The sequence below is a fragment of the Schistocerca nitens genome, chromosome 1, assembly GCF_023898315.1.
Source record: "Schistocerca nitens isolate TAMUIC-IGC-003100 chromosome 1, iqSchNite1.1, whole genome shotgun sequence".
Classification (NCBI taxonomy): domain Eukaryota; kingdom Metazoa; phylum Arthropoda; class Insecta; order Orthoptera; family Acrididae; genus Schistocerca; species Schistocerca nitens.
The window spans coordinates 1,203,719,739-1,203,742,405 of record NC_064614.1 but is presented as its reverse complement, the minus strand read 5'-3'; the positions used below and the strand labels follow the sequence as shown (position 1 = coordinate 1,203,742,405).

At 43.5% G+C, this 22,667-nt stretch overlaps 1 protein-coding gene across 1 annotated transcript in view; it reads left to right on the top strand.

The window, feature by feature from the left end:
• Positions 1-5,796: 5,796 nt before the first annotated feature.
• LOC126201157 (tyrosine-protein phosphatase non-receptor type 23-like) overlaps positions 5,797-22,667 on the top strand; it is an 85,916-nt gene continuing 69,045 nt past the window's right edge. Inside the window, exon 1 of the mRNA XM_049936765.1 lies at positions 5,797-5,869. Within this exon, the coding sequence (XP_049792722.1) occupies positions 5,852-5,869 (18 nt within the window). The 5' untranslated portion in view covers positions 5,797-5,851. The remainder of the gene's footprint in view (positions 5,870-22,667) is intronic.

The window sequence follows — 22,667 nt, the reverse complement described above, 5'->3', positions numbered from 1 at the left end:
GCTGAGTAAAACTGAACGTACTGAGCCTACTTTCTCTTTACTTTTTATTATCAAGTCAACACTGACCCACAGTATTCTAGCGCAACGCAATCTTACTGCTCAAAAAAATTAGAACCTGATTCCAAATAATTAATTCAAAAGAATGGCCCTGGCTAAAAAGAAATTCTGACAATAACCTATTCATTTCATTAAGCACTTACCTCACAAAAATCTTCATTACGCGAACTACTGCAATACAGCGAACGTCAATACTGCCGGCTAAATAAAAGATTCTAACTACTAAAGCCACTAACTACTAATAAGCATTTGATTAGGAAAGGAAAGAGTTTGTTGCAAACCAAACAATGTATTTTTTACCTTAATAATGTGACATCCAGTTCAAACACGAATATAAATCGTCATTGACATCCAGTACAAAGATGTATAATCATGAATAATTTTGAATCTCCAAGTCGGATACTTCCAGATCGTTAGCCTACGCTAACACTTCAGACCTGTACCCTCCATCAATGCTAACTTCTCACATCTAACATCCATCACTGGTGGCTGTTCACCTCCAGCTGCCCAACAATACTTCCATCACTGCTGGCGACTAAGTTCCAACTGCCCAACACTACTGGCGATTGGCTTCCAACAACGAGTCCGACCAGCCACAGAGTCTCTTACAAAGAAAGCTCAGTCAGAGATCCAATGCAAAGCGCTACGCAGTGCTGGCAACACAGAAGCAGCCCACTTACAACTCCAACTGAGCTTCCTAAGTGCAATTCCGCCCAATATTCCTGATGTCGTCCTTATGTTGCTAGGTCCTTCCTTTCTTTTTTCCAAATGAACCAATCTTCCGCTTTCGTCGATCGAGAGAAAGAAAACATTCGTCGCGACGGATGATGTCCGTTGGGAAATCGTTTTCTGTACAGCCTTTCATCAGCGAGAGCTTTACAATTTACTTCCTAATACACAATGTACATGTCAGTGAGTTCCGCGAAACTGTACCGGTACTGCTCCATCGTATTGTACTGTACGTCTCTGAACAGCACTGAGTAATGAATGGATCTGTTGTTGATTCATAGCACGTTCTGTCATGGGACAGTTTAAATACGATATAACAGAGCCACCTCATGGGCAAGTGAAGTAAACAAAACCTGCATCATGACTTCCTAGTAATAAGGCTAGTCCTCCTTGTTCCCTTGCAGGGAATAAAGAATGCACATGTAAATAAACAGCACAGTACGTGTAAACTTGTACGCATGTTAGTTGTAAATAAACTGGAAAACAGTAACGCTAGACAAAGCGGTAGACAAGTTTACTTCCATATGTCCTTAAGCTGGTTTCTCCAGCCCCAGGCTCTCCACCTCAAATTGTGCAGTGGAGCATTCGCTATGTCCTGTTACATTTTTGTACGCTCTTACGGGAACACCCCGTATATTTTCTGGGGAGCCATTGTCGCGTAAAATGAAGTGGTGTTTCCAGTGCCTACATTCGTAGGAATTGTTTTCACTGCCCCCAGATAAGTTTAGATAAAGCTATATTGTAACGTATCTGATTCACAGATATGCTTGATGCTGGCATTCCCATACACCTTGCAACGATGTTCAGTCCTGCGCCTACTTAACGCCCTACAATACCGTCAACAGAACATTGGGGTTCACACCCCACCAAATTCTGGTTCAAGAGCTAATGATATTGGTGATTGGGACACAAGTACGAGTGTCACTCCAAAAGAAATGCACACTATTTTTGTAAAAATACGGTTTTCATTCTGCATGTGTGAAATTTTTTGTTGTGGCGTAGTAAGACAACCACGCCACTCTGAAGTAGCCGAAAGGCACGCGTTACTGACGCAGGCTAGAGATAGGTCTGAAACAGGATACGTAATGAATGCTATAAAGAAAAGTACGTAGCTCCTGGAATACTTAACTTTAATCCATCCTTGTGGTATACATCGTTCTTGATGAGACATGCTTTATACGATAAGTATCAATTGTTATGTAAGGCTAATGGCGCCTTGCTAGGTCGTAGCCATAGACTTAGCTGAAGGCTATTCTAACTATCTGCTCTTCAAAGGAGCGAGGCTTCTCCAGTGTAGTCGCTAGCAAAGTCGTCCGTACAACTGGGGCGAGTGCTAGTCCGTCTGTCGAGACCTGCCGTGTGGTGGCGCTCGGTCTGCGATCACTGCCAGTGGCGACACGCGGGTCCGACATGTACTAATGGACCGCGGCCGATTTAAAGCTACCACCTAGCAAGTGTGGTGTCTGGCGGTGACACCACAGTTTTACTGTGTGTAGATACATCCTACCCGCTTGTTTTCAAACTTAGTTCAATCTGTCCCCGTGAGTGGCGCAGTTCAAATGTTCAGATGTGTGTGAAATCTTATGGGACTTAGCTGCTAAGGTCATCAGTCCCTAAGCTTACACACTACTTAACCTAAATTAGCCTAAGGACAAACACACACACCCATGCCCGAGGAAGGACTCGAACCTCCGCCGGGACCAGCCGCACAGGTGGAGCCGTCACAGCTCGTCTTCAAGATGGCTGCTACACTTGTTCGTCAGAAGCAACGAGCTGTCATAGAATTCCTGTGCTGTGAAAATGAGACAGTGAGAAACACCCATAAGAGGTTGATAAAGGTGTATGGAGATGCTGCTGTTGATTGCAGTACAATTAGTAGGGGGGAAGCAGGTTACGTGATGAAAGCGAGCACGGCAATATTGAGGATTGTCCTCGCAGCGGCAGGCCTCGTACTGCACACACTCCAGACAATGTGCAGAGAGTTAACGAATTGGTGACTGCTGACAGACATATCACAGTGAACGAATTGTCACGCTACGTTGGGATAGGGGAAGGAAGTGTTTGCAGGATACTGAAAGTGTTGGCGTTAGGAAAGGTTTGTGCCAGGTGGGCTCCCAGGATGTTGACAGTGGCTCACAAAGAAACAAGAAAAACGGTATGCAGCGAACTTTTGGAACAGTATGAGAATGGTGGAGAAGAATTTTTTGGAAGAATTGTGACAGGTGATGAAACATGGCTCCATCATTTTCCACCAGAGACGAAGAGGCAATCAATGGAGTGGCATCATGCAAATTCACCCAAGAAAAAAAAATTCAAAAGCACACCTTCTGCTGGAAAAGTTATGGCTACGGTGTTTTTCGATTCCGAAGGACTCTTGCTTGTGGACATCATGCCTAGTGGAACCACCATAAATTCTGATGCATATGTCACGACACTGAAGAAACTTCAAGCTCGACTGAGTCGTGTTCGACCACATCAACAAAAGCAGGATGTTTTGCTGTTGCACGACAGTGCATGGCCACATTTCAGTCAAAAAACCATGGAAGCCACCACAAAACTAGGATGGACAACACTGAAACACCCGCCTTATAGTCCTGACCTGGCTCCACGTGACTATCATCTCTTTGGGAAACTGAAAGACTCTCTTCGTGGAACAAGGTTTGAAGATGATGACTCCCTTGTGCACGCTGCCAAACAGTGGCTCCAACAGGTTGGTCCAGAATTTTACTGTGCGGGTATACAGGCGCTGGTTCCAAGATGGCGTAAGGCAGTTGAGAGGGATGGAAATTATGTGGAGAAATGAAAATATTGGTCGTAAGGAATGTATCTACACACTGTAAAACTTTCAAACATGTAGACTAAAAGTTGGATTTTAAAAAAAATAGTGTGCGTTTGCTTTGGAGTGGCCCTCGTATTTATAATGAAATTATATTTGTCTGCATTGTAGTCTTGTACGGAAGTGAAACGTGAACAATAAGCAGTTCAGACAAGAAAATAATGGCTGTTGAAACGGCGCCCGATAGAATACTGCTGAAAATTAGATAGGTGCACTACTGGCCACTAAAATTGCTACACGACGAAGATGACGTGCTACAGACGCGAATTTTAACCGACAGGAAGAAGATGCTGTGATATGCAAATGATTAGCTTTTCAGAGCATTCACACAAGGTTGGCGCCGGTGGCGACACCTACAACGTGCTGACTTGAGGAAAGTTTCCAACCGACTTCTCATACACAAACTGCAGTTGACCGGCGTTCCCGGGTGAAACGTTGTTGTGATGCCTCATGTACGGATGAGAAATGCGTACCATCACGTTTCCGACTTTGATAAAGGTCGGATTGTAGCCTATCGCGATTGCGGTTTATCGTATCGTGACATTAGTGCTCGCGTTAGTCAAGATCCAATGACTGTTAGCAGAATATGGAATCGGTGGGATCAGGAGGGTAATACGGAACGCCGTGCTGGATCCCAACTGCCTCGTATCACTAGCAGTCGAGATGACAGGCATCTTATACGCATGGCTGTAACGGATCGTGCAGCGACGTCTCGATCCCTAAGGAAAAGGTGGGGACGTTTGCAAGACAACAACCATCTGCACGAACAGTTCGACGACGTTTGCAGCAGCAAGGACTATCAGCTCGAAGACCATGGATGCGGTTACCCTTGACGCTGCATCAGAGACAGGAGCGCCAGCGATGGTGTACTCAACGACAAACCTGGGTGCACGAATGGCAAAACGTCATTTTTTCGGATGAATCTAGGTTCTGTTTACAGCATCATGATGGTGGCATCCGTGTTTGGCGACATCGTGGTGAACGCACATTGGAAGCGTGTATTCGTCATCGCCATACTGGCATATCACCCGGCGTAGTGGTATGGGGTGGCATTGATTGATTACACGTCTCGGTCACCTCTTGTTCGCATTGATTCGCATTGACGGCACTTTGAACAGTGGACGTTACATTTCCGATGTGTTACGATGCGTGGCTCTACCCTTCATTCGATCCCTGCGAAACTCTACATTTCAGCAGGATAATGCACGACCGCATGTTGCAGGTCCTGTACGGACCTTTCTGGATACAGAAAATGTTCGACTGCTGCCCTGGCCAGCACATTCTCCAGATCTCTCACCAACAGAAAACGTCTGGTCAATGGTGGCCGAGCGACGGACTCGTCACAATACGCCAGTCACTACTCTTGATGAACTGTGGTATCGTGTTGAAGTTGCATGGGCAGCTGTACCTGTACACGCCATCCAAGCTCTGTTTGACTCAATGCCCAGACGTATCAAGGCCGTTATTACGGGTTCTAGGTACTGATTTCCCAGGATCTATGCACCCAAATTGCGTGAAAATGTAATCACATTTTAGTGTAATATATTTGTCCAATGAATACGCGTTTATCATCTGCATTTCTTCCTGGTGTAGCAATTTTAATGGCCAGTAGTGTAGATCGAATAACAGATGAGTAGGTACTGAAAAGCATTGACTAAAAGAAGGGACCGGTTGATAGGACACATCGTGAGGCGGCAAGGAGTTGTCAGTTTCCTAAGAGAAGCAAGTGTGAGGTGTAAAAATTGAAGTGGGAGACCAATAAATGATTAGAGTAAGCAGGTTCTAATGAAGGTTTGTTGCGGTAGCTGTGTAGAGATGAAGAGGCTTAAATAGGATAGCATAGCATGGAGAGCTGCATCAAACCAATCTTTGGGCTGACGACCAAAACAACAACAATTCGTTGACCTTAAGTACTGCGGGGAAGTGTGATACCGGAGGCGGACTTCGGTGGAGGCAGACGTGGGCAGCGCGATGCGTGCGAGCAAAATCCGCCCCGGTGCGGAGGCGGTCCGCGCGGACCCAGAGCCCAGGGGCGAGGGGCGCGTGCCCCGCCGGGCCCGCCAGAAGACAATTAAGTGGGGCAAGAAACCGGCCGGTGCGGAAGGCCGCGCCTTTCGCCGCCGCGGCGCCACGCCCGCGTATAAAACGGGCGGCCCGCCGCCGCCGCCGCCGCTGACCGCCGCTGCTCCGACGCCGAGTCAGGACCTGACCGCCACCCCGCCAGCCGACATGGTCCCCGCCACACACGTGAGTAGCCTGATACACCGCCACCGCCGCCGCAGCTTCATCCCCAGCAGCTGCTCTTCTGCTGTCACTAACAGTGCGACCGTCCACCAGCCAAAACGATGTGACCAGTGCAGCTTACTTCCCGGACCGAGATTCGAACCACGATACCCGTCTACCGGAAACAATGGTTTTGCGATTGAGCAATTTGAGTACGACTGGTAGACCGACTCATAGTTCTCAACTTGCTCCCGGCGCGTTGATGTCTCTACCTACGAGGGCTGTTTGGAAAGTGAGGCACGATCGGGCGCAAAATGGAAACTGCAGTGAAAACCTGATGAAGCTTTGTGTAGATGTGTTGGTTAATGTATCTAGTATGCCTTCCGATCGCGTCACGTCGCTCTTTTCATTTCTGAGCACACTGTGAGCACGGAAATATGCCTAGAAAATAGTCTCCAGCCTGTTATGAGGTCCTGAGGAGAGATTTCGCCTGATGTCACGCAGCCCACATATCATAACTGTCGCGCGTTCCCTTCATCATAACACTTCTTGGCCGCCCTCAGTAGGGGCAATGAAGATGCTCCTGCAGCGTTTTCGATGGGAAGTGTTTCATCACCCACAATAAATCTTGTAATTTGTTTTTTATCCCAGACTTCGATCACAATATCAATTCTTTAGACGATGACCGGTTTCAGTCCATAATGACCATCCTCCGATCCTTTTTACACCGTGTCCTAAAGTGATAAGGCCGTAATGGTATCGTCAAAACATATAAATATAATCAGCACAGCATCGTCTTTTAATTGTCTCCCCCTGAGGTTCGTCTCTCTTCACATGAACCTTTAGCTATGAAGATCACATTTTGGCACAGATGGTGAGCTGTAGACCAGTGTACAGAATTGCCAGAAAGCACAGGTGTCGGCTTCTATTGGAAAGTTGGTACAACGCTACGACTATGTAGAGAAGTAGCTCGAACGTTTTGCTAACTGTTGCAAATAAAACAGTTCTGATTTTCGCAGTGGTTTCCGTTTCACGACCGAGCGGGCCTTACTTTCCGAGTTGTCTTCGTAATTCGCCGAGTGTCTCCCATCAAATTGTTCAAATGGCTCTGAGCACTATGGGACTTAACATCTGAGTTCATCAGTCCCCTGGACATCACACACATCCATGCCCGAGGCAGGGTTCGAACCTGCGACCGTAGCGGTAGCGCGGTTCCAGACTGAAGTGCCTTGAACTGCTCGGCCACTCCGGCCGGCTGTCTTCCTTGACGCTGTAGGACTAGCACCTGCAGAGGTTTATATACGCCAAAGAGATTTAATCGCTGGCTAATAGGTGTTACTCTGAAGACATTCTTTTGCTCTTTCTCCTATCTCAGTTACAACCCACTGCTATTGAAAATCTCCTGCGCAGTGAATAGTCCCGCGTGAGTGCACGAGACTCCTATTTACAAAGAAGTGAAAGGGCGGATGTGTGGAATCACAGACCAAGATCGTTGATGTGCGTCTGTTTCATATTCTATCCAAAAACATCTAAATCTACATCCATACTCTGCAAACCCCTGTGAAGTGCATGGCCATTCTACCACTTATTGGGGGCTTCTTCCCGATCCATTAACGTATGAAGCACGAGAAGAATGACTGCAGAAATATCTCCCTGCATGCTGTAATTGACCTAATCTGGTCCTCACTACCCTTAAGTGATCGATAACGTAGGGGGCTGTAGTATATTCCTAGATTTTTTTATTTAAAGCTGGTTCTCGAAGTTTGAGTCTGTCTTCAAGAGTCTGTTATTTCAGTTCCTTCAGCATCTCCGCGACACACTGCCACGGTCAAACAACCCTGCCACCATTCGTGCTCCCCCTCTCTGTGTATGTTCAGTATCCTCTGTTACTCCTATTTGATACGGATTCCACACACTTGAGCAACCTCATGTGGGGTCTGGTACCTATTTTGCCTACAACTGAGCCTATCTGCTAGTCGTATTTCATATCTCTGCATAGTGTTACATCCTGGTACTTGTGTGAGTTAACCAATTCCAACTGCTACTCGTTGATATTGTACTCATAGGAAGCAACATTTTTTTTCATTTTGTAAAGCGCACAATTTTACATGTCTGAACACTTAAAGCAAGCTGACAATTTTTGCATCACTTTGAAGTGTTATCAAGATCCGACCAAATGTTTGTACAGCTTTTTCCAGAGAGTACTTACTTATAGACAACTGCATCATCTACGAAAAGTCGAGCTTACTGTTAATATTATCTGCAACGCCATCAATATGCAACATGAAAGCGAGCGTCCCAACACACTTCCCTGGGGCACACCCAAACTTACCTTTACATCTACCGATAATTCTCCTCCAAGATAACTTCCTGCGCGCTTCCTACCAAGAAATACCCCGTCCAATCGGAAATTTCGCTTCATACGCCATCTGATCCTACTTCTGATAATAAGTGTAGACGTGATACTAAATCAAATGGTTTTTTTTTTCTGAAATCGAGAAATACTGCATCCACCTGGCGACGTTGATGGATGGCTTTCGGAATGTCATGTGAGAAAAGTGCGAGATAGGTTTCAGATGGCTATTCTAAAAAGTCATGCTAGGTGGCACTAAGGAAGGTCACTATGTTCGAGATGCCCCATTAATTGTTAGCTCACAATGTCGTATAAGACTCTACTGGTGGGTATCGAGGATACTGTACGTTACTTTTGTGGTTCACTTCTGTTACCCTTCTTGTAGACGGGTGTGACATGTGCTTTCTTCCCACTACTGGCAAAGCTTTTTGTTCGACGATCTTCGGTAGATTACGAAGAAGGGGCGAAAGGAGAAGAGGCAGTGAGTGGTCAGGCGAAGTCTTCAATCGGCCTCTGACGACTGCACGGGAGATTCAGCCGGAAAGCACTTCTCCGAAATATATGTACCCACAGCCGAGTCGTGGTCCAGTATGCAGCTGCGACTTCTAACGTTATCAGTGTTATGGTTCTTCGAAAGCTTATCGGAAATTATGCATGCGTTTCTTCGACGTGTGAATATTTAACTACTATTAATTTCAAGCACCACAAAAAGCTATCATTCATAAAAGCTTGAAACTGCACATAAGGTTTGATAAGGTATTAAAATTTACGGAAAAAATGTTTTCACCTAACCGACCAAATCCAGTTTTACACTTCCTTACTTCCGTTTCCAATCTCACGCGTGACAGCACTACAGACATTACCAGACACTATTACATTCGCCGGCGTTACCTGCTTAGAAACACGAAAAGTTCCATTTCTATACGGTACTGCCATATATTGTAAGAAAAAACGAACGGCTTTTTCGTATCCGCCAATTACATCTGACACGTGACGTCATGTGAAGGTCGTATTAGCTGTGAAGGTCGTATTAGCGGATGCGAAAGATTAATAGGAAAACTGAAGTTCTAAAAACACTATCTACAATGGACGTCTTATATTGTGATCACGTTCAGTAACAAACAAAGGACTGCATCAGTGAACGAGCACGATGCACACTTCCAGTACCAGAAACTGTACAGTTTTTTCTCCAGACGATCATGCAGTCTATGAATTCTCATTGTTCGAGCTAAATTGTTACCGACATAAATTAAATTCACTGAAATGAACTGAATAACATCAATGAAATGGAATGACACGATATAATAGAAGTGAAATCCGTTCAGAGATGCTCAACCTGCAACGTAATAAATATGTCGTGACAAATGAAACTCTGTGATTCGAACCCAGGTCTCCTGCTTATTTCGAGCAGGCGCCTTAATCTTACGGCCATCCAAGTAGGGTTCCAGACGTGACTATTTACTTTTAGTGTCACTGGTGTTTCCTGCTATTACTAAAGAACACCACAACGAGAAGTTGCCTCACGAGCGTGTGGAGATAGCGTCATCGGGGAAACAATACGGTGCAAGACCGTTGGCTAACCCTGTCATAGTGGCGTACACACAAACGAATTACGTTTAGTCAAACGGAATGAATGGCATCAACAGGGACGAAATCCGCGACGTGAAATGTATCAGTGAAATCTGAGCAGAAATGCCTGTAATGTAATGAGTATGTCGTGATAAATGAAACTTTGTTTCACTCCGGTACTCTAACACGGATCTTTTCATAGGTTTTACTTAACGCTTTCCCCTATGGCAGGGTGAGCAGCGGTCTTGCACCATATCAATTTCCCAGTGATGGTAGTACCATCCTTTGGTTGTAGTGCTCGGAAATCGTAAGAAAGGAATTTTAGCAGAGGCCGGATATATGCTCCTACAGGATGGATGTTACAGTGACTTCCCACGACAAACAAGAGATGCAGGTTCGAATTTCAGTCTGGCAGAAACTTTCATTTGCCACGGCATATTATTTTCAAACCCGGTGCACTTTGTTTCGCTGCCAAAGTTTGCAACACATGCATTATTCACGTGCGTATGATATCGAAAGCACTGTGTCTTCCAGGATAATCAGTACTTGGCGCCAAAAATCAATAATTAATACCAGAACGATAAGATATGAAGCGGTTCGTCGGAGACATTTTTAACGAGGGGAAAAATGCTCCTACCGGAGAACAAAAAATCCGAATATGTTCCTGTTTCTGTGAAAGACTGTCTGAGAAGCGGGGTACCAGCTGCCTCACTGTACCTTCCTCAGCACCTTTAAAACTTTCTTACCAGAAATTCCGGCATGCGACCATATTCGCGACTTTTTTTAACATGCAACTCAACTCAAACTCCAAGCTCCTCTAACTGTAACTCACTCACACCTACTGATCCATCGCATAAGTCTCTCATACCCTGCCACTCCCAGTTGCCCTTCCTCACTCACTCATTCAGCCCAACTTATCTGCATTCGTTCTTTGTGTCCCTCTTTCATTGTTTCCTGTGTCACAGCCACAGTCCCTTTCATTCTGTCCTACTACTACAGCCTCCTCCACCTGTCTTGCTCTCTCTTGCTGCTAATATCTCATTCTTTCCTTCCTACTTCTGCTGTCTGCTCTCATTGTCACTATCTCTCACTTTCTCTCTGTCACTGTCATATTATACTCTGCCCCTCACTGTCACTGACTGTCACCCACTTCCACATTCTCTTTATCTCTTCCCCCACTGGCACTGTCTCCTCCTCTCTTGTCCTAGCACTGTCAGCTACGCTCCACTGCCACTGTGTCCCTGTCTCTCACACTACGATTGTCTCCTTCGCCCTTTTTATAACAACCACTGACTGCTATCGTCCAGTATTTATTACTTTTCTGTCTCTTTGCCACTACCACTTAAAAAAGCGCGAACAAGTTTGCCTGCCACAACGTTTGGGTTAATTTTTAGAGGTGCTGTGGAAGGTAGAATAAGGCAGCTGGTACTCCACTTCTCAGTGTGAGTCTTTTAAATAAGCAGGAACGTATTCTCCTTTTTTGCGCTCCGATAGAAACATTTTTCTGCTAGTTCCCTGCCCTCCCCTGTTGCAGCACGACATGTAACTCATATGAAAAGAAATTTATTGGTCATTAAAATTTAGATAGTTTACATGTGAGAAATCTAAATAGCGCAAAACTAATTTTATATCTCAGACCAGATTTTACATGCACAGCAATTTTGCATGTGCTTCAGTACTACAACATGGGGTTGCCAGATGATAATGGAGACACTTTACACAATATTTCTCCGTGCTATGTTACTGTGTAAACTACGTTTTCGCCTCACATTGAATTTTACTTGCGTATTTTACTTGTACGAGTAGGATAACTTTGAACCTCTGTATCTTGGAAACGAATAAAGATATGAAGAACATTTTCAAAGCTGTTCGGGATCGGGATCTTGGAAATATATCGTAAAAATATCAGCCATTTTCTGTATTTAGCCAACTTGGAATGTTAGGTTGGGTTTTGGCCAGCCAGTGGCGGCAAAAATATAGAAAAAACATAGGGGTTTTCGGAGGAATCACCCATGAACTAATGGTACCTCCATACATCCCATAAAGCGCACCGGAGACCACATCAAATGCAAAAGGGCAACCGATTTGCTCCATTTGCCAAAAGCAGGAGGAAGTGTGTAGTATATACTTTGTACTGTAGGATGGTGACACTAAGACGACCCTTCTGTTGGCTGTTCCATAGTTCATAAGCCCAAGGGCTTTTTATCACCAATAGAACTATAGGAATGAACCCCGAGAAATCCGCGGCGTTTTGGAACATACTAGGTACACATGCTGTCGCGTATATACCGATATGACCGGATATAAAAGGCATTTTGGAATATATTAGGTACACATGCTGTCGCACGTATACCGATACGACCGGATATATACGTTAGTTTCACTGATGAATTCTTTTCGGATTATCAACTAAACTTCAAAAAACCGCATAGGCCTGTGGAAGTACGTCCATAAAATCTGTATACGTTACTCTACTATTTGCTACAAACCACATAGCTGTATTTAGCATAGTTCCTTAAAAATAACTTTTTTTTAATCTCCGAAAGAGTTTATGTTCGCCCTATTTATTATTACATAGTCGTCAGATTGTGAATAGTTCTGAATACCTGCGTACATGCAATATCTCACATCATTTTCCGCCAATCTATTGAGACGTGTCATAACGTGTCTCTAACTGCAATGTTCACTGTTTGCAAACTGTTTCACAACGCACATCCAGAAACATTTAAATTTAATGAGTAAGGCAAAGGTGCAAGAGGAAGCAGTGGAAGCTAGTATTCGACGAAATTATGCGTCAGATCTTTCTTGTATCTGGATCGAACGTCGTGAACAAGCAGATAGTGGATTCGTAGTGCAGAGAACTTTCCAGAGATTGTCATAACGCTCCTAATGAACATCGTGAGCCGGAATCCTCATCAGTAACGGCTTTGTGGTGCCGCTGAGGCGACGCATTATGAAAATATGCCGCCTTACGATTACGGAAATCAGCACCAATTTCCCGTAAATATCCTTATGCCACAGATCATTGAGAATCGAAAGAGTTATGTTGACCCGCAAGAACGATCGTCCAAATAGTATTCAGCGTAGGTATTACGCTACGGGTTGCTTCATCATCCAACGACAGTATTCGTCTGTCTCCCACCGTTCCCCATTCATACTTATGCCTGACTAAATATTAGTTTGGTCAACATTTTCACAGCTGTGAACAGCTCCAGATTGAAGCCATGGAATCATTCTAGGGGGCATATTTCTGTGACACAGGAATACGAAATTTGATTCCACAGACTAACACGTGTTTGATTTTCTATTGTTAATGTGCCAAGAGGTAGCTCAACGAACGATTTATTTTGTTCTAAATGTTCCCATGTGATTACATTTTCCTTCTGTTTACGGCCCTAGGGATATCTCCTCTCCGAATGCTCCTAGCGGTTGCACAACATCATTAACAAATTTTTTACAAACATATTGTGCACACTGGCGCCTTGCGTAAGCCGTATAGTATTATAGGTATCCGCCAAATATGCACTCATAAATGCATCCACGTGGTCCACAAACAACCATATTTGCGATTCCACTCCTTGGCGTGTGTCAACAAGCCCGGCCACTACCTGCTGAACAAAGGTGTTTTACCCAGGACCGGAATATATGAAGAGGCTCCTACTGCTCCAAGGTATTCGGGTACCAGGTATCACGAACAAAGGCTGCCCTAGAAACTGCTATCGTTACTACATTGTCTTCCGGGTGTGTATCGGGGACAGTAAGACTTTTTCTTCAGATATTTCGGTCGATAACCTTCCTGCCATCTTCATGGCGAGTCGATGACAGCGATAAAACCACTTGACAAAATACTGTGGAATAAATGTACGTGCGTCAGAGATAACACTGCCTACAATAAGAGCGTCAATCGTAGATAAAACTACGCGTCTAACAAAGCAAGCGCGGAGTCAGCAAATCCGCAGTGCTTACGTGTAGTGTGGCTAATTATTAAAATGGATGACATGTGTTGCAATACCAGGCAACTAAGACTCACAACAATAAATCTTCTGAGAGCACCGAAGTGAAGTGAGGAGTTTCCATGATTTGTCGCCTCTGCTGAGCAGTCGTCTGATAATTATACTTCCACAACTTCCTTGACCATTGACTCCCGGCAGAATAAGGCTGTGGCCGGTATTATATCCTTCCCGTCATCCGTGGAATGGCCAATGTAAATAATTGAAGATTGGAAATGGAAATCCTTGTAAGCGCCATTTTGCCAGAAATGCGTTTTCAGTGCTGTCGTGTTCTCGCTACCTCGCTGCATGTCCCTAGATTTGATCCAGATGCCAAATCATGGAAAAAGTCTTTCAAACATGCGTTAATAGCTGATGTACCGTCTTTGTGCCAAGTACATCCCTCTGGAGTTCCAAAATTTAAAACATATAAGAAGTAGTTTTTGTTGACTTCAGGTCTGCTATCTAAAAACATAATGCTCTGTTTTTGCCCTTTTATTATCACAGATAAAACGCAGTGCCTCAGTATTAATGACACTTGGAACAAAAACTTTCTTCCTACAATTTGTCGAAAACGGACATTTCTGAGAACGTGACTGTGTCTAAAATACAAGTCACTGTTAAACACGATGTTTAGTTACACAAATAGCGCCGTTATCGGCTACGGCTGTTCGCGTTTATATTACGTTTGTTGTTGTTTGCATTAGTTGTTGGAACAAGACAGCCAACAGCTACTGTCAACAACGATAAATGTAACATAAACGTTAACAGCAGTCTGAAGATGAACCTATCGGTAGAAACCGATCACGGCGTTATTTGTCTAAATAAATAACATTAATAACTCTGGCTGGTTGCTGTTTTCTTCTTTGGAAAAAAAACAAGTTGTAACAATTCTCTTATCGGCACTTACAACCAAGCACTTTCCTGGTATGCCACTTAGAACATTATTAATAAAGTACTTATTTTCTAATTTGTCTCATTATTTTTTGCGGTGATATTGTCAGCAACATAATCCTGTGGTATCTGAATAGTTCAACAATTTTCTTGTATACAAACCAGTTATTACGAGGGCGTGCAGAAAAGTAAAGCCTCCGAATGTTTTGAGTGAAATTTCTTACGGATTTTTAAATAAAACAAACATCATTAAAATTCTACATCTTTATTTTTCTTGGATACATATTTGCAGCTTTCTGGCGCTAGGGGGCCTCCCAATTGTAGCGTGTAATATGGCTGCGTGTAACGTAACTGTATCGGTGCGTGAGAAACAACGTGCTGTAATCCAGTTTCGAATTCTGAGAGATCGTTTACGCACGGAGCGCCCTCTCCTTCGGAATGATAATGCCAGACGAGACACGAGCGCTGCTACGTCTGCAACAATACGACGCATTGGGTATACAGTTATCGATCATTCTCAATGCGCATTTTCGATTTTCAACACTTAAAGAACACCTTTGAGGACTTCGCTTTGATAACGGCGAAGCAGTGCGAGCAGCGGCGATGTTGTGGCTCCGTCAATAAAGTCAAACAAACTACCCTTACGGTGTCAACAAACTCGTCTCTCGTTGGCCGAAATGGTTCGTCGCAAGGACGACTAAGCTGAAAAATAAATATGTAGACATGAAGAATAAAGATGTCGAATGTTAATAAAGTCCGTTTTATTTAAGAGTTTTCACATAAAAAATCACGCAGGCATTACATTTCAATGCGCACTCGCTCTTTATTCCCCTGACAAATGTCGGATTCGGCACATAGAACGTATCCATTTGAATTCGTCAATTGTTATTTTTTGACGCATAGTTTTGTCTGTGACCCACGCTCTTGTTTCCGACAGTGTTATCTCTACTGCACGCGTATATACTCTACAGTAATAAATGTCAAGTGGTTTTACTCCTTTCACCGACTCACTTTGAAGATGTCTATATGGTATCAACAGAAATATTGGAAGAAGAAGTAATACTATCCCGGATGCACGGCCGAAAAGTAATGGAGTTCAAAAATGTTCAAATGTGTGTGAAATCTTATGGGACTTAACTGCTGAGGTCATCAGTCCCTAAGCGTCCACACTACTTAACCTAAATTATCCTAAGGACAAACACACACATCCGTGCCCGAGGGAGGACTCGAACCTCCGCCGGGACCTGTGATGGAGTATTATGGCTGCCGAGAACACTTCTCCAAACACATGCTGTCGTTATTCATCACACATGCTCTACAGTGACACAATCTCTCATCACACATGCTCTACAGTGACACAATCTCGCACCGCTAAACCAGTCCTTCAGAAATTACGGCAAGGATCTAGCAAAAGTTCACATAATGTTTCCTTCACAAACATACAACAAATGTTAGACCTTCTATTTATTTTATGTCATGAAATAAATATGCTCCCTCCGTGGAGAGGTGGATGACATCTCAAACTGGTAAAGTATACTGAAATAAATTTCTGCTAGTTGCTGCACGTCCTTCATCAGTAACCTGTCTACATTTCCTACGTTCCACACCAGCCTTTTCCAGCTTCACCTGGTACGAATCTGAAGTACGTATCTGCGACTAAGTAAGAGTCTCTTTGGTAGCCAGTCAAACGCGTTTCCTTTATTTATTTTTGACATATCATAATACGAGATTACGTGTGATCATGTCCTCATATCATTGCCGCAGTGGAATAGTATTTCGTTATTGTATACAGTCGAGTATATCTTTTATGAATATTACTAAAGTGGCACTTCACATTCTATAAGTGCGATTTTCAGTTTGTGTTTACCATTTTGTTGTTGAGCGGAGTGATACATTGCCGGCTTGTACGCATTGTACCAAGAGTTCATATCAGGATGAACGCTTGATATCTCTCCACACCATTTGATCGTAACGCATAATTCCATATTTATGTCATTATACGCTCTCATCTCTTCTCGTGAATGATCCCCGACCGCAGGAAACAATACAACACTTGTGTGAGCCCGATTGTTTTTTATAACTTCTAGTTTCACAAAAGGTGCGAGAAATATCGAGTAGGAGCCCTTTAGACGCACAGACGTATGCAAACATATACACATGCTCGCAGTGCGAGTCCAAAGTAATGATTCTTCATAAACATCATTTGCAAAGCAATGAATAAGCCCTTAAATGAAATATAAAACCAACCTCTAAATCTGGTTGGTCGGGCAGGTATTTCATTCTGATTCTCCCGAATCAGTTCGTCATATCACTCGGTATTTTCTGTTTACCACAACTACGGCTTAGTACAGGAACGATTTAGTCAAATGCTTTAGGGAATCTTCCAATCGATACTTTGTATAACAGACAATTCTGTCTTTGTGGCGTTGTAGGTTCCCGTAGCTGGCTACTGAAGCCAAAGCCGTGTGTTATATCACTAGTCACAACGTAGGATTTTTGTGTAGTGCTAAGGTTTAAAACTGGATCATCTTAACCTTTCGATGATGGAACAAAAGCACCGACACTGACAAACGAGCCATCCAATTGTTATCAAATCGAATTAATCACACGGATTTCATATTGTTTATAATGGTATATGGGACGCTCTTGTTATCTCTTCGCTCCCCATGTAGACTAAGACATCATAATTAAGCTTTGTTCTAGCTTCGTTCCTCCTTTATCTGAACATACTGACACGGATTTTACAGTTTTTGTGCAAGAAATCATCTCCAAATAATAGCTTACTGTTGTACTCTGTCCCAAATAAGGTTACTTTGTTAACGAATGGTGTCTTACGAACAGATTTCGAGTTTGCAGCAGCGTTGGAAATATTTGTTGTTATTATTACGCTTCCGTGGAACCAAACAGGCTGAGCTCCTACAAACAGAAGTTACCTGACGTAAGTGAGCAGTCAGGCGACGTTGAACGGCTACGTGCCTACTGGCATGCAGCAGCGCTTCCGGGCGCTGGGAACTAACACGCCTGCCGCCAGTGGCACCCTGTACTGAACTTCTCTGCGCCCCCAAACTGATCACGCGGAAGTAATCGTTCGCTACGAGGCGTGGCTGTCGGGCAGCGAAAGTTGTGACGCACGGCACGCACCCACGCCTTACGGGCATTGCAGAGCGCCTCGCAGGCCCTCCATATCCGTGTTTGCATAAACCCAGTTCAGCATTTGAGCGACCTGTTTTCTCCGTATATCCCTTGTAATTAGGCCACGCGATAACGTATTTATCCGGTGCACAATACTTTCTCCAGCACAAAAACTAGTTGCGCCACTGCATCGAATTCGTTTTCTTTCTTTCCAAGCGCTACGTAACAAGCTAATCCAGAAAGGTCGTTGCTGATGGTGCAACCTGTTTGCCGCAGACAGATCGCAAATGTTCCATATCTACGGGCCAATTCAAGTCTACATCAAGGAGATCCAAACATTGCCTAACAGGGCAGTTCGTCTTTTCCAGTATTAAGGCATAACCGCTACGCCCAGGAAATAATAGTTAGTGTCAATATTACAGTAGAGGGACGCAGGATGTGGCAAAGTGAACACTTTCAAAATAAGGAAGAGAACACATTTTCACAGTCTCAAGTGCATCCAGGTGCGCACGCCCAAGCAGACGCACAAACGTATGCAAACATACACACATGCTCATAGTGCGAGTCGCAAGTAATGATTCTTCATTAAAATATGGACGTTTTGACAGACCATCATTTGCAAAGCAGTGAATAGTTCGCTACACGCTAACGTTGCTGACCGAGCACAGTGATATGAAGAGATCACGTAACGGCGCCCTATGTTTATTCGTTAACCTTGTAAACCCGTTGTTCATTGTTAATGATGTCAACAAAGTTATGAAGACATTCTGTGCAGCAACAAGAAAAACCCAACATTCCTCCACTTTTCGAGGTTGCGACAGACATTATCCACAATTTTCCGAAGTCTTTTGTCAGTAAATGACCAAAATCACAAAACAAGAAGCAAACGAAAAGTTAAGTCAGTGGAACGAAAAAAAAAACAGTCCAAAGTTGCAAAATTTACTTTTTTGTTCACTCGATGACTAGTTTCGGACCGAGATACATTTACAAATCATCATAACATAGTCGAAAATGGGATTTCCGAAGATGTGAAAACCACGTCAAAAACATGCAACGAACAGCTGAAGCGCATACAATTATCTGTTCGTTCCACGTTTTTGACATGGTTTTCATATCTTCATAAATGCCACTTTCGACTATGTTTCGATGATTTGAAAATCTGTCTCGGCCGGAAACTAGTCATCGAGTGAATAAATAAGTAACATTTGCAACTTCGGATTGGTTTTTCGTTCTACTGTTCAACAGAAGTTGCTGACCCACAGCTATTCCAACATGTTGGAAGTTCGAATAATTACGTGTTGAATGTTGAAGCGATTTGTGATTAATGTCGCTCGTGTGTATGTAGCTGAATCAGTAGAAATTCACTCTCTTACAGAGAGAAAATCAGTTGTTTATACGAATGCATATTTGAAACCCGTCGTGTAAAAGGTCTGTGGAACGTCAGTTTTGTTATCAAGAGACCGTTGCTGCCTTTGGGCTTATCAAGGGTGGTACAATTCCTTGCGGCGTGTTTCCTGCCTTTATGAGCGTTCCTGTTCCATGTTGCCCAGCGTAGTGCTGCCGCTTTAGTAAAGCGACCACAGCCTCCAAATCTTAAAGACATCTAACACCCACAGCAGATTCATGACTGACAGATATAAACTCCTGAACGAACAAGAAGCGAAAACAGAACGCACGCAAGCGGCCACACAAAATTTTAATAGCACCTCAGGCGCTTCTGAGAATAGGTTTCTCCGATGCCTACGCCAGCTTTCACCGTGCGAAGTTAGTCACAATATGCTTGAGTCAATCGCGGAATATTTGGGTCTTAGAAGCTGCTTGCGAAACGCACCGAACAACTGCACAATTACCCCGTTACTTAGGTGCGATTCATTGCCAGTCTCTCTCGAGGTCACTCCTCTTCACATGAAGTCTTGTAAACAGGAATGTATGCACAGTTGTAGGTAAATATCTCTAACGTGTCTCTTCAAGAATGTCATAGAAGATACACGAAGCTTTAATCGCCTGACAAAAAAACTGTTAAAAAAATTGAGAAGCTTCATTTCCTTGAAGCAACTTGGTTTCTTCATACACGATATTTTAAAAATCACGGAGGCAGGGGAAATAGATAATTACACTTCCTTAAATTATAGTTTACAGGTTACAAGAAAATAGGAGTACGATCATAGGGAGCATTTCAGCTTGAATAAGTTTTGATGGCAGCAACCAGTACATTACTGTCCTAAACGTTGGGAATAAAACGGCGTCAGAAGTGTCACAAGTAGCATCTTCAGACTTCACATACTTTCAACAAATGTAAACGATTAGTCAGACAATATAAACATTGCTTGATGATTATAATTTAGTGTATAGAAAGACGTCGTCGTTGAATAACTGAAGGGAAATTTATTACGGATTAGACAAAACAACCAGTCTGCGTAGGAAATGGCAACTCAATGTAAAAGCCGAATAATGTGCGTCAATAGGAGATAATGACCGGTAGCCCTTGGTCGTTCCTAGGATTTTTTCGGTCAGTTATACCTTCTTTCACCTTCGTGCTACTCTATCTTGTGCAAGCCTCCTCATCTCCAAATAACAACTGCAACCAACACGCTTCTGAACCTGCTTACTGCACCCGCTTCTTGGTCTCCCTCTGCAATTTTTACCGCCCCCCCCCCCCCCCACGCCCACACTTCCCTCCAGAACTAAAGTGACGATTCCACGATGTCTCAGAATGCGTCCTATCAACTAACCAATGCTTGTAGACAAGTCGTGCCACAAATTCCTTTTCTCTCCAATTCTATTCAGTACTTCCTCATTATTTGTGACGATCTATTACTCTAATCTTCAGCACCACATTTCGAAAGCTTCTGTTCTCTTCTTGTTTGAAATGCTTACTATCCACACTTCATTTCCGTGCAACGCTACACTCGAGGCAATCGCCCTCAAAAAGTCTTCCTAACACTTAAATTTACATTAGCTGTTAGCAAATTTCTTTTCTACACAAACATTTTTCGTGCCATCGCAGTTATATTTCATATCGTCTCTACTTCGGTCATCATAAGTTATTTTACTGCCCAAATAGCCAAACTCATCCACTAGTTTTAATGTCTCATTTCCTAATCTAGTCTCCTCTGCATCGACTCCATTCCATTACCCTTGTTTTGCTTTTGCTAGTGGTCACATTATATCCTCCTTTCAAGACTCTGTCCATTCCGTTAAGCTGAACTTCCAAATCAGTTGCTGTCTCTGCCAGAATTGGAATGTCATCAACAAACCTCGGACTTTTTATTTCTTCTCCCTGACCTTTAAATCCGTCTCCAAACTACTTCTTGCTTTCCTTCACAGCTCGTTCAGTGTAAAAATCGAATAACTTTGGGAACAGGTAACAACCCTGTCTCTCTCCCTTCCCAAACACAGCTGCTCTTTCACGCCGTCCGGTTTCTGTACAAGTTGTAAATAATCTTTCGCTCCATGTACTTTACCCCGCCAACCTTCAGAAATTCGAAGAGTGTATTCCAGGCAACATGGTCAAAAGCTTCAAATGTAAGTTTCCCTTTCTTTGACATGTCTTCTAAGCTAAGCCGTAGGATCAGTATTGCCTCGCGTGTTCTAACATTTCTCCGGAACCCAAATTGGTCTTCCCTAAAGCCAGCTTCTCTGACTTTTTCCATTCTTCTGTAAATAAAGAATTGTGTACGTGAAAATGCCAAGCGGCACTGTGCTTTGGAGTTCACCCTGTAGGTCAACCTAAAATTGGGTGGGCAAGTCCCTTCAAAGGTAGGAGTCACGCACTCTATTTGGATCACGACCAGAAAAACCACGCGGTGTTCAAAACAATCTTCATATTTGATAACAGCTTTACCTTGCAGATTAAAGAGAAGACTCAAAATACTGTACGAAGGCACTGAAACGCCAAATTAAAAAAAATAGAATAACGTAGATAACTCAATAACTAATACGAAATTGCTCTTCTAACACTTTCTACAGTAGCTTACGTACAATATCTTGAAGGGAATTCAGACCTTAGCCGAAGAAATTACAGGTGAATACGAGACAGAATTCACGGTCCACTACAGGTCACGTACACTATCTGATCAAAAGTATCCGGACGCCCCTATGCAAACCTGAATTGACCGCTAGATGTCACGAGAGGCGAGCCAACCAGTACAAAAGAAGGCGGAAACTGTTGTGTTGTCAGCAGAATGGGTCGGCCAGGAGATCTCAATGACCTCGAATGTGGACTAATCATGTGACGTAATCTGAGGAACAAATCAAAAATGGTTCAAATGGCTCTAAGCACTATAGGACTTAACATCTGAGGTCATCAGTCCCCTAGAACTTAGAACTATTTAAACCTAACTAACCTAAGGTTATCACACACATCCAAGCCCGAGGCAGGATTCGAACCTGTCACCGTAGCGGTCGCACGGTTCCAGACTAAAGAGTCTAGAACCGCTCGGCCACAGCGGCCGGCCCAGCGGGTATTGTATATACTAAAATGCTGTAGAGATGATCATCGAGTTTTAGTAGGAATTGTAGAAATAAAGGTATCGCTTTTCTCGAGAAATGTTACTGTATAAATTTATACAAACAGTGCATCAGGCAGACTGTGTAAAAATGGCAGTCAGTTCATTTAATGATGTGTTTCTTGAAGTTTTCCCGTTGGTAATAATGTGCCGACATCTTTTGGAAGCGCGCCCATGATGTTACTATTACTTCTTCAGACTTTTCCGTCAGAAGAAGTGTAGCCTGTGAAACTTCGTGGCAGATTAAAATTATTTGCCGGACCGAGACTCGAACCCGAATCCTTGCTTTTCCCTACCAATGCTCTCCTTTATTCCAGGATATCTAAGCCAGCAAAGTTAAGGGTGTTATTGTTGTTTTGGAGCAGTAGAAGTAGTTG